Source organism: Bufo gargarizans, unplaced genomic scaffold (genome assembly GCF_014858855.1).
Source record: "Bufo gargarizans isolate SCDJY-AF-19 unplaced genomic scaffold, ASM1485885v1 original_scaffold_2027_pilon, whole genome shotgun sequence".
NCBI lineage: Eukaryota > Metazoa > Chordata > Amphibia > Anura > Bufonidae > Bufo > Bufo gargarizans.
Window position 1 is genome coordinate 149,437 of NW_025334607.1, and position 15,775 is coordinate 165,211.

General features: G+C 50.4%; 1 protein-coding gene across 2 annotated transcripts; it reads left to right on the plus strand.

Annotated features, from left to right (window-relative positions):
• The first annotated feature begins 1,604 nt into the window (after positions 1–1,604).
• On the plus strand, positions 1,605–15,521 carry AP2S1 (adaptor related protein complex 2 subunit sigma 1). Of its 2 annotated transcripts, none has more exons than XM_044274710.1 (5): positions 1,605–1,696; positions 8,787–8,936; positions 13,501–13,614; positions 14,001–14,060; positions 15,257–15,521. In XM_044274710.1, exons 1-5 carry the CDS (start codon positions 1,694–1,696, stop codon positions 15,356–15,358), a joined length of 429 nt encoding a protein of 142 aa, XP_044130645.1. In that variant the 5' UTR covers positions 1,605–1,693; the 3' UTR covers positions 15,359–15,521. The 2 variants fall into 2 exon arrangements, with proteins under 2 accessions (XP_044130645.1, XP_044130646.1); XM_044274711.1 differs by having other exon boundaries at positions 1,692–1,793.
• Positions 15,522–15,775: the final 254 nt, after the last annotated feature.

The window sequence follows — 15,775 nt, forward strand, 5'->3', positions numbered from 1 at the left end:
AACAGGACCGGAGAATATACCGCGCAATATATAACCGACAGGACCGGAGAATATACCGCGCAATATATAACCGACAGGAGCGGAGAATATACCACGCGATATAACCGACAGGAGCGGAGAATATACCGCGCAATATATAACCGACAGGAGCGGAGAATATACCACGCGATATAACCGACAGGACCGGAGAATATACCACACGATATAACCGACAGGACCGGAGAATATACCACACGATATAACCGACAGGAGCAGAGAATATACCACACGATATAACCGACAGGAGCGGAGAATATACCACACAATATAACCGACAGGAGAGGAGAATATACCACACAATATAACCGACAGGAGCGGAGAATATACCACGCGATATAACCGACAGGAGCGGAGAATATACCACGCAATATAACCGACAGGAGCGGAGAATATACCACACGATATAACCGACAGGAGCAGAGAATATACCGCGTAATATATAACCGACAGGAGCGGAGAATATACCACACGATATAACCGACAGGACCGGAGAATATACCACACGATATAACCGACAGGAGCAGAGAATATACCACACGATATAACCGACAGGAGCGGAGAATATACCACACAATATAACCGACAGGAGCAGAGAATATACCACGCGATATAACCGACAGGAGAGGAGAATATACCACACGATATAACCGACAGGAGCGGAGAATATACCACGCGATATAACCGACAGGAGCGGAGAATATACCACGCGATATAACCGACAGGAGCGGAGAATATACCACGCGATATAACCGACAGGAGCGGAGAATATACCACGCGATATAACCGACAGGAGCAGAGAATATACCACGCAATATATAACCGACAGGAAAGGAGAATATACCGCGTAATATATAACCGACAGGAGCAGAGAATATACCACACGATATAACCGACAGGACCGGAGAATATACCACACGATATAACCGACAGGAGCGGAGAATATACCACGCGATATAACCGACAGGAGCGGAGAATATAAGATGTGATATAACCGACAGGAGCGGAGAATATACCACGCGATATAACCGACAGGAGCGGAGAATATACCACACGATATAACCGACAGGAGCAGAGAATATACCACACGATATAACCGACAGGAGCAGAGAATATACCACACGATATAACCGACAGGAGCGGAGAATATACCACACAATATAACCGACAGGAGCGGAGAATATACCACGCGATATAACCGACAGGAGCGGAGAATATAAGACGCGATATAACCGACAGGAGCGGAGAATATAACACACGATATAACCGACAGGAGCGGAGAATATACCACGCGATATAACCGACAGGAGCGGAGAATATAAGACGCGATATAACCGACAGGAGCAGATAATATACCACACGATATAACCGACAGGACCGGAGAATATAACACACGATATAACCGACAGGAGTCAGATCCCGGGAATACAACACAATGACGACATAAGGCAGGGCGGATAACACATATCTCAGGCTGCAGCGCCCATCTAACATAACGAAGAAAACTCCCGCCGTTTCTCGCCCCGCACTGGACAGTCCAAGTATTACATGGGGCGCCTGACGTCACTTCCGGTATCCCGTAGAGCAGCATGGGACTTGTAGTTTCTCCGGAAATCCGGAGCGGGTGACAGGAAAAGAGGAGAAGGGAGAGGCAGACATGGTGAGCGGAGCTCTGCGCTATTATATTCTGACTGAACTGCCGACATACCTGATACCTACCGCACCGTCTACACTGCACCCAGCGCCTGTGTCCGCATGTATACATCCCCTCTACCTCCTCTGTATAATATACATCCCCTCTGCCTCCTCTGTGTATAATATACATCCCCTCTACCTCCTCTGTGTATAATATACATCCCCTCTACCTCCTCTGTGTATAATATACATCCCCTCTACCTCCTCTGTATAATATACATCCCCTCTACCTCCTCTGTATAATATACATCCCCTCTACCTCCTCTGTATAATATACATCCCCTCTATCTCCTCTGTGTATAATATACATCCCCTCTACCTCCTCTGTGTATAATATACATCCCCTCTACCTCCTCTGTATATATACATCCCCTCTATCTCCTCTGTGTATAATATACATCCCCTCTACCTCCTCTGTATATAATATACATCCCCTCTACCTCCTCTGTGTATAATATACATCCCCTCTACCTCCTCTGTGTATAATATACATCCCCTCTACCTCCTCTGTGTATATATACATCCCCTCTACCTCCTCTGTGTATAATATACATCCCCTCTACCTCCTCTGTGTATAATATACATCCCCTCTGCCTCCTCTGTATAATATACATCCCCTCTGCCTCCTCTGTATAATATACATCCCCTCTACCTCCTCTGTATAATATACATCCCCTCTGCCTCCTCTGTGTATAATATACATCCCCTCTACCTCCTCTGTGTATAATATACATCCCCTCTACCTCCTCTGTGTATAATATACATCCCCTCTACCTCCTCTGTGTATAATATACATCCCCTCTACCTCCTCTGTATAATATACATCCCCTCTACCTCCTCTGTATAATATACATCCCCTCTATCTCCTCTGTGTATAATATACATCCCCTCTACCTCCTCTGTGTATAATATACATCCCCTCTACCTCCTCTGTGTATAATATACATCCCCTCTACCTCCTCTGTGTATAATATACATCCCCTCTGCCTCCTCTGTGTATAATATACATCCCCTCTACCTCCTCTGTGTATAATATACATCCCCTCTACCTCCTCTGTGTATAATATACATCCCCTCTACCTCCTCTGTGTATAATATACATCCCCTCTACCTCCTCTGTGTATAATATACATCCCCTCTACCTCCTCTGTGTATAATATACATCTCCTCTACCTCCTCTGTATAATATACATCCCCTCTGCCTCCTCTGTGTATAATATACATCCCCTCTACCTCCTCTGTATAATATACATCCCCTCTATCTCCTCTGTGTATAATATACATCCCCTCTACCTCCTCTGTATAATATACATCCCCTCTACCTCCTCTGTGTATAATATACATCCCCTCTACCTCCTCTGTATAATATACATCTCCTCTGTATAATATACATCCCCTCTACCTCCTCTGTGTATAATATACATCCCCTCTGCCTCCTCTGTGTATAATATACATCCCCTCTACCTCCTCTGTGTATAATATACATCCCCTCTACCTCCTCTGTGTATAATATACATCCCCTCTATCTCCTCTGTGTATAATATACATCCCCTCTACCTCCTCTGTATAATATACATCCCCTCTACCTCCTCTGTGTATAATATACATCCCCTCTACCTCCTCTGTATAATATACATCTCCTCTGTATAATATACATCCCCTCTACCTCCTCTGTATATAATATACATCTCCTCTACCTCCTCTGTGTATAATGTACATCCCCTCTACCTCCTCTGTGTATAATGTACATCCCCTCTACCTCCTCTGTGTATAATGTACATCCCCTCTACCTCCTCTGTGTATAATATACATCCCCTCTATCTCCTCTGTGTATAATATACATCCCCTCTACCTCCTCTGTATAATATACATCCCCTCTACCTCCTCTGTGTATAATATACATCCCCTCTACCTCCTCTGTATAATATACATCTCCTCTGTATAATATACATCCCCTCTACCTCCTCTGTATATAATATACATCTCCTCTACCTCCTCTGTGTATAATGTACATCCCCTCTACCTCCTCTGTGTATAATGTACATCCCCTCTGCCTCCTCTGTGTATAATGTACATCTCCTCTACCTCCTCTGTGTATAATATACATCCCCTCTACCTCCTCTGTGTATAATATACATCCCCTCTACCTCCTCTGTGTATAATATACATCCCCTCTACCTCCTCTGTGTATAATGTACATCCCCTCTGCCTCCTCTGTGTATAATATACATCCCCTCTACCTCCTCTGTGTATAATATACATCCCCTCTACCTCCTCTGTGTATAATATACATCCCCTCTGCCTCCTCTGTATAATATACATCCCCTCTACCTCCTCTGTGTATAATATACATCCCCTCTGCCTCCTCTGTGTATAATATACATCCCCTCTACCTCCTCTGTGTATAATATACATCTCCTCTACCTCCTCTGTGTATAATGTACATCCCCTCTACCTCCTCTGTGTATAATGTACATCCCCTCTACCTCCTCTGTGTATAATATACATCCCCTCTACCTCCTCTGTGTATAATATACATCCCCTCTGCCTCCTCTGTGTATAATATACATCACCTCTACCTCCTCTGTGTATAATATACATCCCCTCTGCCTCCTCTGTGTATAATATACATCCCTCTGCCTCCTCTGTGTATAATATACATCCCCTCTACCTCCTCTGTGTATAATATACATCCCCTCTGCCTCCTCTGTGTATAATATACATCCCCTCTGCCTCCTCTGTATATAATATACATCCCCTCTACCTCCTCTGTGTATAATATACATCCCCTCTACCTCCTCTGTGTATAATATACATCCCCTCTACCTCCTCTGTGTATAATATACATCCCCTCTACCTCCTCTGTATAATATACATCTCCTCTACCTCCTCTGTGTATAATATACATCCCCTCTACCTCCTCTGTGTATAATATACATCCCCTCTACCTCCTCTGTGTATAATATACATCCCCTCTACCTCCTCTGTATAATATACATCACCTCTGCCTCCTCTGTGTATAATATACATCCCCTCTACCTCCTCTGTGTATAATATACATCCCCTCTACCTCCTCTGTATATAATATACATCCCCTCTACCTCCTCTGTATATAATATACATCCCCTCTACCTCCTCTGTGTATAATATACATCTCCTCTACCTCCTCTGTGTATAATGTACATCCCCTCTACCTCCTCTGTGTATAATGTACATCCCCTCTACCTCCTCTGTGTATAATATACATCCCCTCTACCTCCTCTGTGTATAATGTACATCCCCTCTACCTCCTCTGTGTATAATGTACATCACCTCTACCTCCTCTGTGTATAATATACATCACCTCTGCCTCCTCTGTGTATAATATACATCCCCTCTACCTCCTCTGTGTATAATATACATCCCCTCTACCTCCTCTGTGTATAATATACATCCCCTCTACCTCCTCTGTATAATATACATCCCCTCTACCTCCTCTGTGTATAATATACATCCCCTCTGCCTCCTCTGTGTATAATATACATCCCTCTACCTCCTCTGTGTATAATATACATCACCTCTACCTCCTCTGTGTATAATATACATCCCCTCTACCTCCTCTGTGTATAATATACATCACCTCTACCTCCTCTGGTATAATATACATCCCTCTACCTCCTCTGTGTATAATATACATCCCCTCTGCCTCCTCTGTGTATAATATACATCCCCTCTACCTCCTCTGTATAATATACATCCCCTCCTCCTTATACATCCCCTCCTCCTCTGTGTATAATATACATCCCCTCTATCTCCTCGTGTATAATATACATCCCCTCTACCTCCTCTGTATAATATACATCCCTCTACCTCCTCTGTGTATAATATACATCTCCTCTACCTCCTCTGTGTATAATGTACATCCCCTCTACCTCCTCTGTGTATAATGTACATCCCCTCTACCTCCTCTGTGTATAATGTACATCCCCTCTACCTCCTCTGTGTATAATGTACATCACCTCTGCCTCCTCTGTGTATAATATACATCCCCTCTACCTCCTCTGTGTATAATATACATCCCCTCTACCTCCTCTGTTTATAATATACATCCCCTCTACCTCCTCTGTATAATATACATCCCCTCTACCTCCTCTGTGTATAATATACATCCCCTCTGCCTCCTCTGTGTATAATATACATCCCCTCTACCTCCTCTGTGTATAATATACATCACCTCTACCTCCTCTGTGTATAATATACATCCCCTCTACCTCCTCTGTGTATAATATACATCACCTCTACCTCCTCTGTATAATATACATCCCCTCTACCTCCTCTGTGTATAATATACATCCCCTCTGCCTCCTCTGTGTATAATATACATCCCCTCTACCTCCTCTGTGTATAATATACATCCCCTCTACCTCCTCTGTGTATAATATACATCCCCTCTGCCTCCTCTGTGTATAATGTACATCCCCTCTACCTCCTCTGTGTATAATATACATCCCCTCTACCTCCTCTGTATAATATACATCCCCTCTATCTCCTCTGTATAATATACATCCCCTCTACCTCCTCTGTGTATAATATACATCCCCTCTACCTCCTCTGTGTATAATATACATCCCCTCTGCCTCCTCTGTGTATAATGTACATCCCCTCTACCTCCTCTGTGTATAATATACATCCCCTCTACCTCCTCTGTATAATATACATCCCCTCTACCTCCTCTGTATAATATACATCCCCTCTACCTCCTCTGTATAATATACATCCCCTCTACCTCCTCTGTATAATATACATCCCCTCTGCCTCCTCTGTGTATAATATACATCCCCTCTGCCTCCTCTGTTTATAATATACATCCCCTCTGCCTCCTCTGTGTATAATATACATCCCCTCTACCTCCTCTGTATAATATACATCCCCTCTACCTCCTCTGTATAATATACATCCCCTCTACCTCCTCTGTGTATATATACATCCCTCTACCTCCTCTGTGTATAATATACATCCCCTCTACCTCCTCTGTGTATAATATACATCCCCTCTACCTCCTCTGTGTATAATATACATCCCCTCTACCTCCTCTGTATAATATACATCCCCTCTACCTCCTCTGTATAATATACATCCCCTCTGCCTCCTCTGTGTATAATATACATCCCCTCTGCCTCCTCTGTGTATAATATACATCCCCTCTACCTCCTCTGTGTATAATATACATCCCCTCTACCTCCTCTGTGTATAATATACATCCCCTCTACCTCCTCTGTATAATATACATCCCCTCTACCTCCTCTGTGTATAATATACATCCCCTCTACCTCCTCTGTGTATATATACATCCCCTCTACCTCCTCTGTGTATAATATACATCCCCTCTACCTCCTCTGTATAATATACATCCCCTCTACCTCCTCTGTGTATAATATACATCCCCTCTACCTCCTCTGTGTATAATATACATCCCCTCTACCTCCTCTGTATAATATACATCCCCTCTACCTCCTCTGTGTATAATATACATCCCCTCTACCTCCTCTGTGTATAATATACATCCCCTCTACCTCCTCTGTGTATAATATACATCCCCTCTACCTCCTCTGTATAATATACATCCCCTCTACCTCCTCTGTGTATAATATACATCCCCTCTACCTCCTCTGTGTATAATATACATCCCCTCTACCTCCTCTGTATAATATACATCCCCTCTGCCTCCTCTGTATAATATACATCCCCTCTACCTCCTCTGTGTATAATATACATCCCCTCTACCTCCTCTGTATAATATACATCCCCTCTGCCTCCTCTGTGTATAATATACATCCCCTCTACCTCCTCTGTGTATAATATACATCCCCTCTACCTCCTCTGTGTATAATATACATCTCCTCTACCTCCTCTGTATAATATACATCCCCTCTACCTCCTCTGTGTATAATATACATCCCCTCTACCTCCTCTGTATAATATACATCTCCTCTGTATAATATACATCCCCTCTACCTCCTCTGTATAATATACATCCCCTCTACCTCCTCTGTGTATAATATACATCCCCTCTGCCTCCTCTGTATAATATACATCCCCTCTACCTCCTCTGTGTATAATATACATCCCCTCTACCTCCTCTGTGTATAATATACATCCCCTCTACCTCCTCTGTGTATAATATACATCCCCTCTACCTCCTCTGTGTATAATGTACATCCCCTCTACCTCCTCTGTGTATAATATACATCCCCTCTACCTCCTCTGTGTATAATATACATCCCCTCTACCTCCTCTGTATATAATATACATCCCCTCTACCTCCTCTGTGTATAATATACATCCCCTCTACCTCCTCTGTATAATATACATCCCCTCTACCTCCTCTGTGTATAATGTACATCCCCTCTACCTCCTCTGTATAATATACATCCCCTCTACCTCCTCTGTATAATATACATCCCCTCTGCCTCCTCTGTGTATAATATACATCCCCTCTGCCTCCTCTGTGTATAATATACATCCCCTCTGCCTCCTCTGTGTATAATATACATCCCCTCTACCTCCTCTGTGTATAATATACATCCCCTCTACCTTCTCTGTGTATAATATACATCCCCTCTACCTCCTCTGTGTATAATGTACATCCCCTCTACCTCCTCTGTGTATAATATACATCCCCTCTACCTCCTCTGTGTATAATATACATCCCCTCTACCTCCTCTGTATAATATACATCCCCTCTACCTCCTCTGTATAATATACATCCCCTCTACCTCCTCTGTGTATAATATACATCCCCTCTACCTCCTCTGTGTATAATATACATCCCCTCTACCTCCTCTGTGTATAATATACATCCCCTCTACCTCCTCTGTGTATAATATACATCCCCTCTACCTCCTCTGTGTATAATATACATCCCCTCTACCTCCTCTGTGTATAATATACATCCCCTCTACCTCCTCTGTATAATATACATCCCCTCTACCTCCTCTGTATAATATACATCCCCTCTATTAACTCTGTAGACGCCATCTTTATATGTCATTTCCCGATTCCGTCTCCTCTTCTAGATCCGCTTCATCCTGATCCAGAACCGCGCCGGTAAGACCCGCCTGGCCAAGTGGTACATGCAGTTTGATGATGACGAGAAGCAGAAGCTTATAGAGGAGGTTCACGCTGTGGTGACCGTGCGAGACGCCAAGCACACCAACTTCGTGGAGGTAAGGAGATGGAGGATGGGGGTCATCATTCTGTGCTCATACCCCTGGTGCTGAGGGAGGATGGGGGTCATCACTGTGTGCTCATACCCCTGGTGCTGAGGGAGGATGGGGGTCATCACTGTGTGCTCATACCCCTGGTGCTGAGAGAGGATGGGGGTCATCACTGTGTGCTCATACCCCTGGTGCTGAGGGAGGATGGGGGTCATCACTGTGTGCTCATACCGCTGGTGCTGAGGGAGGATGGGGGTCATCACTGTGTGCTCATACCGCTGGTGCTGACGGAGGATGGGGGTCATCACTGTGTGCTCATACCCCTGGTGCTGAGAGAGGATGGGGGTCATCACTGTGTGCTCATACCGCTGGTGCTGAGAGAGGATGGGGGTCATCACTGTGTGCTCATAACCCTGGTGCTGAGGGAGGATGGGGGTCATCACTGTGTGCTCATACCCCTGGTGCTGAGGGAGGATGGGGGTCATCACTGTGTGCTCATACCGCTGGTGCTGAGGGAGGATGGGGGTCATCACTGTGTGCTCATACCCCTGGTGCTGAGGGAGGATGGGGGTCATCACTGTGTGCTCATACCGCTGGTGCTGAGGGAGGATGGGGGTCATCACTGTGTGCTCATACCGCTGGTGCTGAGGGAGGATGGGGGTCATCACTGTGTGCTCATACCCCTGGTGCTGAGGGAGGATGGGGGTCATCACTGTGTGCTCATACCCCTGGTGCTGAGGGAGGATGGGGGTCATCACTGTGTGCTCATACCCCTGGTGCTGAGGGAGAATGGGGGTCATCACTGTGTGCTCATACCCCTGGTGCTGAGGGAGGATGAGGGTCATCACTGTGTGCTCATACCGCTGGTGCTGAGAGAGGATGGGGGTCATCACTGTGTGCTCATACCGCTGGTGCTGAGAGAGGATGGGGGTCATCACTGTGTGCTCATACCCCTGGTGCTGAGGGAGGATGGGGGTCATCACTGTGTGCTCATACCCCTGGTGCTGAGGGAGGATGGGGGTCATCATTCTGTGCTCATACCCCTGGTGCTGAGGGAGGATGGGGGTCATCACTGTGTGCTCATACCGCTGGTGCTGAGGGAGGATGAGGGTCATCATTCTGTGCTCATACCCCTGGTGCTGAGGGAGGATGGGGGTCATCACTGTGTGCTCATACCCCTGGTGCTGAGGGAGGATGGGGGTCATCACTGTGTGCTCATACCCCTGGTGCTGAGGGAGGATGGGGGTCATCACTGTGTGCTCATACCGCTGGTGCTGAGGGAGGATGGGGGTCATCACTGTGTGCTCATACCCCTGGTGCTGAGGGAGGATGGGGGTCATCACTGTGTGCTCATACCCCTGGTGCTGAGAGAGGATGGGGGTCATCACTGTGTGCTCATACCCCTGGTGCTGAGGGAGGATGGGGGTCATCACTGTGTGCTCATACCGCTGGTGCTGAGAGAGGATGGGGGTCATCACTGTGTGCTCCTACCCCTGGTGCTGAGAGAGGATGGGGGTCATCACTGTGTGCTCATACCCTGGTGCTGAGGGAGGATGGGGGTCATCACTGTGTGCTCATACCCCTGGTGCTGAGGGAGGATGGGGGTCATCACTGTGTGCTCATACCGCTGGTGCTGACGGAGGATGGGGGTCATCACTGTGTGCTCATACCGCTGGTGCTGAGGGAGGATGGGGGTCATCACTGTGTGCTCATACCCCTGGTGCTGAGGGAGGATGGGGGTCATCACTGTGTGCTCATACCCCTGGTGCTGAGGGAGGATGGGGGTCATCACTGTGTGCTCATACCGCTGGTGCTGAGGGAGGATGGGGGTCATCACTGTGTGCTCATACCCCTGGTGCTGAGGGAGGATGGGGGTCATCACTGTGTGCTCATACCGCTGGTGCTGAGGGAGGATGGGGGTCATCACTGTGTGCTCATACCGCTGGTGCTGAGAGAGGATGGGGGTCATCACTGTGTGCTGATACCCCTGGTGCTGACGGAGGATGGGGGTCATCACTGTGTGCTCATACCCCTGGTGCTGAGGGAGGATGGGGGTCATCACTGTGTGCTCATACCCCTGGTGCTGAGGGAGGATGGGGGTCATCACTGTGTGCTCATACCGCTGGTGCTGAGGGAGGATGGGGGTCATCACTGTGTGCTCATACCCCTGGTGCTGAGGGAGGATGGGGGTCATCACTGTGTGCTCATACCCCTGGTGCTGAGGGAGGATGGGGGTCATCACTGTGTGCTCATACCCCTGGTGCTGGGGGAGGATGGGGGTCATCACTGTGTGCTCATACCCCTGGTGCTGAGGGAGGATGGGGGTCATCACTGTGTGCTCATACCCCTGGTGCTGAGGGAGGATGGGGGTCATCACTGTGTGCTCATACCCCTGGTGCTGAGGGAGGATGGGGGTCATCACTGTGTGCTCATACCGCTGGTGCTGAGGGAGGATGGGGGTCATCACTGTGTGCTCATACCCCTGGTGCTGAGGGAGGATGGGGGTCATCACTGTGTGCTCATACCGCTGGTGCTGACGGAGGATGGGGGTCATCACTGTGTGCTCATACCGCTGGTGCTGAGAGAGGATGGGGGTCATCACTGTGTGCTGATACCCCTGGTGCTGAGGGAGGATGGGGGTCATCACTGTGTGCTCATACCCCTGGTGCTGAGGGAGGATGGGGGTCATCACTGTGTGCTGATACCGCTGGTGCTGAGGGAGGATGGGGGTCATCACTGTGTGCTCATACCCCTGGTGCTGAGGGAGGATGGGGGTCATCACTGTGTGCTCATACCGCTGGTGCTGAGAGAGGATGGGGGTCATCACTGTGTGCTCATACCCCTGGTGCTGAGGGAGGATGGGGGTCATCACTGTGTGCTCATACCGCTGGTGCTGAGGGAGGATGGGGGTCATCACTGTGTGCTCATACCCCTGGTGCTGAGGGAGGATGGGGGTCATCACTGTGTGCTGATACCGCTGGTGCTGAGGGAGGATGGGGGTCATCACTGTGTGCTCATACCCCTGGTGCTGAGGGAGGATGGGGGTCATCACTGTGTGCTCATACCCCTGGTGCTGAGGGAGGATGGGGGGTCATCACTGTGTGCTGGTGCTGAGGGAGGATGGGGGTCATCACTGTGTGCTCATACCCCTGGTACTGAGAGAGGATGGGGGTCATCACTGTGTGCTCATACCCCTGGTGCTGAGGGAGGATGGGGGTTATCACTGTGTGCTCATACCCCTGGTGCTGAGGGAGGATGGGGGTCATCACTGTGTGCTCATACCGCTGGTGCTGAGGGAGGATGGGGGTCATCACTGTGTGCTCATACCCCTGGTGCTGAGAGAGGATGGGGGTCATCACTGTGTGCTCATACCCCTGGTGCTGAGAGAGGATGGGGGTCATCACTGTGTGCTCATACCGCTGGTGCTGAGGGAGGATGGGGGTCATCACTGTGTGCTCATACCCCTGGTGCTGAGGGAGGATGGGGGTCATCACTGTGTGCTCATACCCCTGGTGCTGAGGGAGGATGGGGGTCATCACTGTGTGCTCATACCCCTGGTGCTGAGGGAGGATGGGGGTCATCACTGTGTGCTCATACCCCTGGTGCTGAGGGAGGATGGGGGTCATCACTGTGTGCTCATACCCCTGGTGCTGAGGGAGGATGGGGGTCATCACTGTGTGCTCATACCCCTGGTGCTGAGGGAGGATGGGGGTCATCACTGTGTGCTCATACCCCTGGTGCTGAGGGAGGATGGGGGTCATCACTGTGTGCTCATACCCCTGGTGCTGAGAGAGGATGGGGGTCATCACTGTGTGCTCATACCCCTGGTGCTGAGGGAGGATGGGGGTCATCACTGTGTGCTCATACCCCTGGTGCTGAGGGAGGATGGGGGTCATCACTGTGTGCTCATACCCCTGGTGCTGAGGGAGGATGGGGGTCATCACTGTGTGCTGATACCGCTGGTGCTGAGGGAGGATGGGGGTCATCACTGTGTGCTGATACCCCTGGTGCTGAGGGAGGATGGGGGTCATCACTGTGTGCTCATACCGCTGGTGTTAAGGGAGGATGGGGGTCATCACTGTGTGCTGATACCCCTGGTGCTGAGGGAGGATGGGTGTCATCACTGTGTGCTCATACCCCTGGTGCTGAGGGAGGATGGGGGTCATCACTGTGTGCTCATACCGCTGGTGCTGAGGGAGGATGAGGGTCATCACTGTGTGCTCATACCGCTGGTGCTGAGGGAGGATGAGGGTCATCACTGTGTGCTGATACCCTGGTGCTGAGGGAGGATGGGGGTCATCACTGTGTGCTCATACCGCTGGTGCTGAGGGAGGATGAGGGTCATCACTGTGTGCTCATACCCCTGGTGCTGAGGGAGGATGAGGGTCATCACTGTGTGCTCATACCCCTGGTGCTGAGGGAGGATGGGGGTCATCACTGTGTGCTGATACCCCTGGTGCTGAGGGAGGATGGGGGTCATCACTGTGTGCTGATACCCCTGGTGCTGAGGGAGGGGGCGCCACTCTTGTTTCCGCTGCCGTCCATTCTCCTGAGCGTCTTTATCTTCTTTTAGTTCCGGAATTTTAAGATCATCTACCGCCGATACGCCGGCCTCTACTTCTGCATCTGCGTGGACGTGACGGACAACAACCTGGCCTACCTGGAGGCCATCCACAACTTCGTAGAGGTGAGGCCGTGATTTACAGGAAGAAAAGGAAACTTCCGGCGCTGTGGAGAGGGGAGTCCTCGAGTATTCACAAGGAGCTAAAGGGCGATGGCGGCCGGATTATCACACGTTATTACTGATTTTTATTTAATTTTATTATTTTTAAAAGAAGGGCAGAGTCTGGCCGATTTACCTCCATTTTGTATTCTCTGTATGTCGGGCGGAGTCTCGCTGACTTGCCTCCATTTTGTATTCTCTGTATGTCGGGTGGAGTCTCGCTGACTTGCCTCCATTTTGTATTCTCTGTATGTCGGGGCGGAGTCTCGCTGACTTGCCTCCATTTTGTATTCTCTGTATGTCGGGGCGGAGTCTCGCTGACTTGCCTCCATTTTGTCTCCTCCCTGTAGGTCCTGAATGAATATTTCCACAATGTCTGTGAGCTGGATCTGGTCTTTAACTTCTATAAGGTAAGTTGCTTCCTTTCCCCTCGGTCTGCCCGCTTGCTGCACTGAGTTCTCACGGTCTCTCCGTTTCTGCTCGTACTCTTCCCCCCCCCCCCCCTCCGTCTGTTTTCTTGCTGCGCACTCCCCGCCCCCATTCTACCCACTTTCTGCGCTCTCTCTGTCCCACGCTCTAAACCCCTCCAGTCTGTCCGCTTCCTGTGCTGCGCTCTCTCCGGTTCACGCTCTCCGCTCTACCGGTCTGGCCGCTTCCTGTGCTGCGCTCCCTCCTTCTCCTACTCTTCCCTCCCCCGTCCTGACGTTTCTGCTCTGCTCTCTCTCCTTCTCATCCCCTCCCCTGTTCTGCCGTTTTTGCGCTCCGCTCTCCGTCTGTCTCACGCTCTTCCCTCTGCCAATCTGCTTGCTGCGCTGCGCTCTCTCCTTGTGGTCTTCCCTCCCCTGTCCTGCAGTTTTTACTCTGTGCTCTCTCCGGTTCACAGTCTCCCCTCCTCTTGTTTGCCTGTTTCTGCGCTGCGCTCTCCTCGTCTCACGTTCTCCCCTCCCCCGGTCTGCCCTCTTGCTGCGCTGCGCTCTCCCCCCCGGTCTGCCCTCTTGCTGCGCTGCGCTCTCCCCCCCGGTCTGCCCTCTTGCTGCGCTGCGCTCTCCCCCCCGGTCTGCCCTCTTGCTGCGCTGCGCTCTCCCCCCCGGTCTGCCCTCTTGCTGCGCTGCGCTCTCCCCCCCCGGTCTGCCCTCTTGCTGCGCTGCGCTCTCCCCCCCCGGTCTGCCCTCTTGCTGCGCTGCGCTCTCCCCCCCGGTCTGCCCGCTTGCTGCGCTGCGCTCTCCCCCCCGGTCTGACCTCTTGCTGCGCTGCGCTCTCCCCCCCGGTCTGCCCTCTTGCTGCGCTGCGCTCTCCCCCCCGGTCTGCCCTCTTGCTGCGCTGCGCTCTCCCCCCCGGTCTGCCCTCTTGCTGCGCTGCGCTCATCCCCCCCCGGTCTGCCCTCTTGCTGCGCTGCGCTCTCCCCCCCCGGTCTGCCCTCTTGCTGCGCTGCGCTCTCCCCCCCCGGTCTGCCCGCTTGCTGCGCTGCGCTCTCCCCCCCGGTCTGCCCTCTTGCTGCGCTGCGCTCTCCCCCCGGTCTGCCCGCTTGCTGCGCTGCGCCCTTCCCCCCCGGGCTGCCCTCTTGCTGCGCTGCGCTCTCCCAGTCTTACGGTCTCCCCTCCCCCAGGTGTACACGGTTGTGGATGAAATGTTCCTGGCCGGAGAGATTCGGGAAACGAGTCAAACAAAGGTTCTGAAGCAGCTGCTGATGCTGCAGTCCCTGGAGTGACCTGTGACCCTGCTTCCGACATGTGCGTGCCCCCGGACCGCTCCTCGTGCTCCGCAGGCGCTGTGTTATCCCCGCCCTCTGCCCCTCTCATCATGGACAACAGATTATTCTTTTCTTTTTGTTTTGTACATTCTAAATGTGAAATAAATAAATGTTCCAAGTATGAATGCGGCAGGTCACATGGTATAAGGGGGAGGGGCTACATGGCCTGGTCACATGGTATAAGGGGGAGGGGCTACATGGCCTGGTCACTCTTCCCTCCCCCGTCCTGACGTTTCTGCTCTGCTCTCTCTCCTTCTCATCCCCTCCCCTGTTCTGCCGTTTTTGCGCTCCGCTCTCCGTCTGTCTCACGCTCTTCCCTCTGCCGATCTGCTTGCTGCGCTGCGCTCTCTCCTTGTGGTCTTCCCTCCCCTGTCC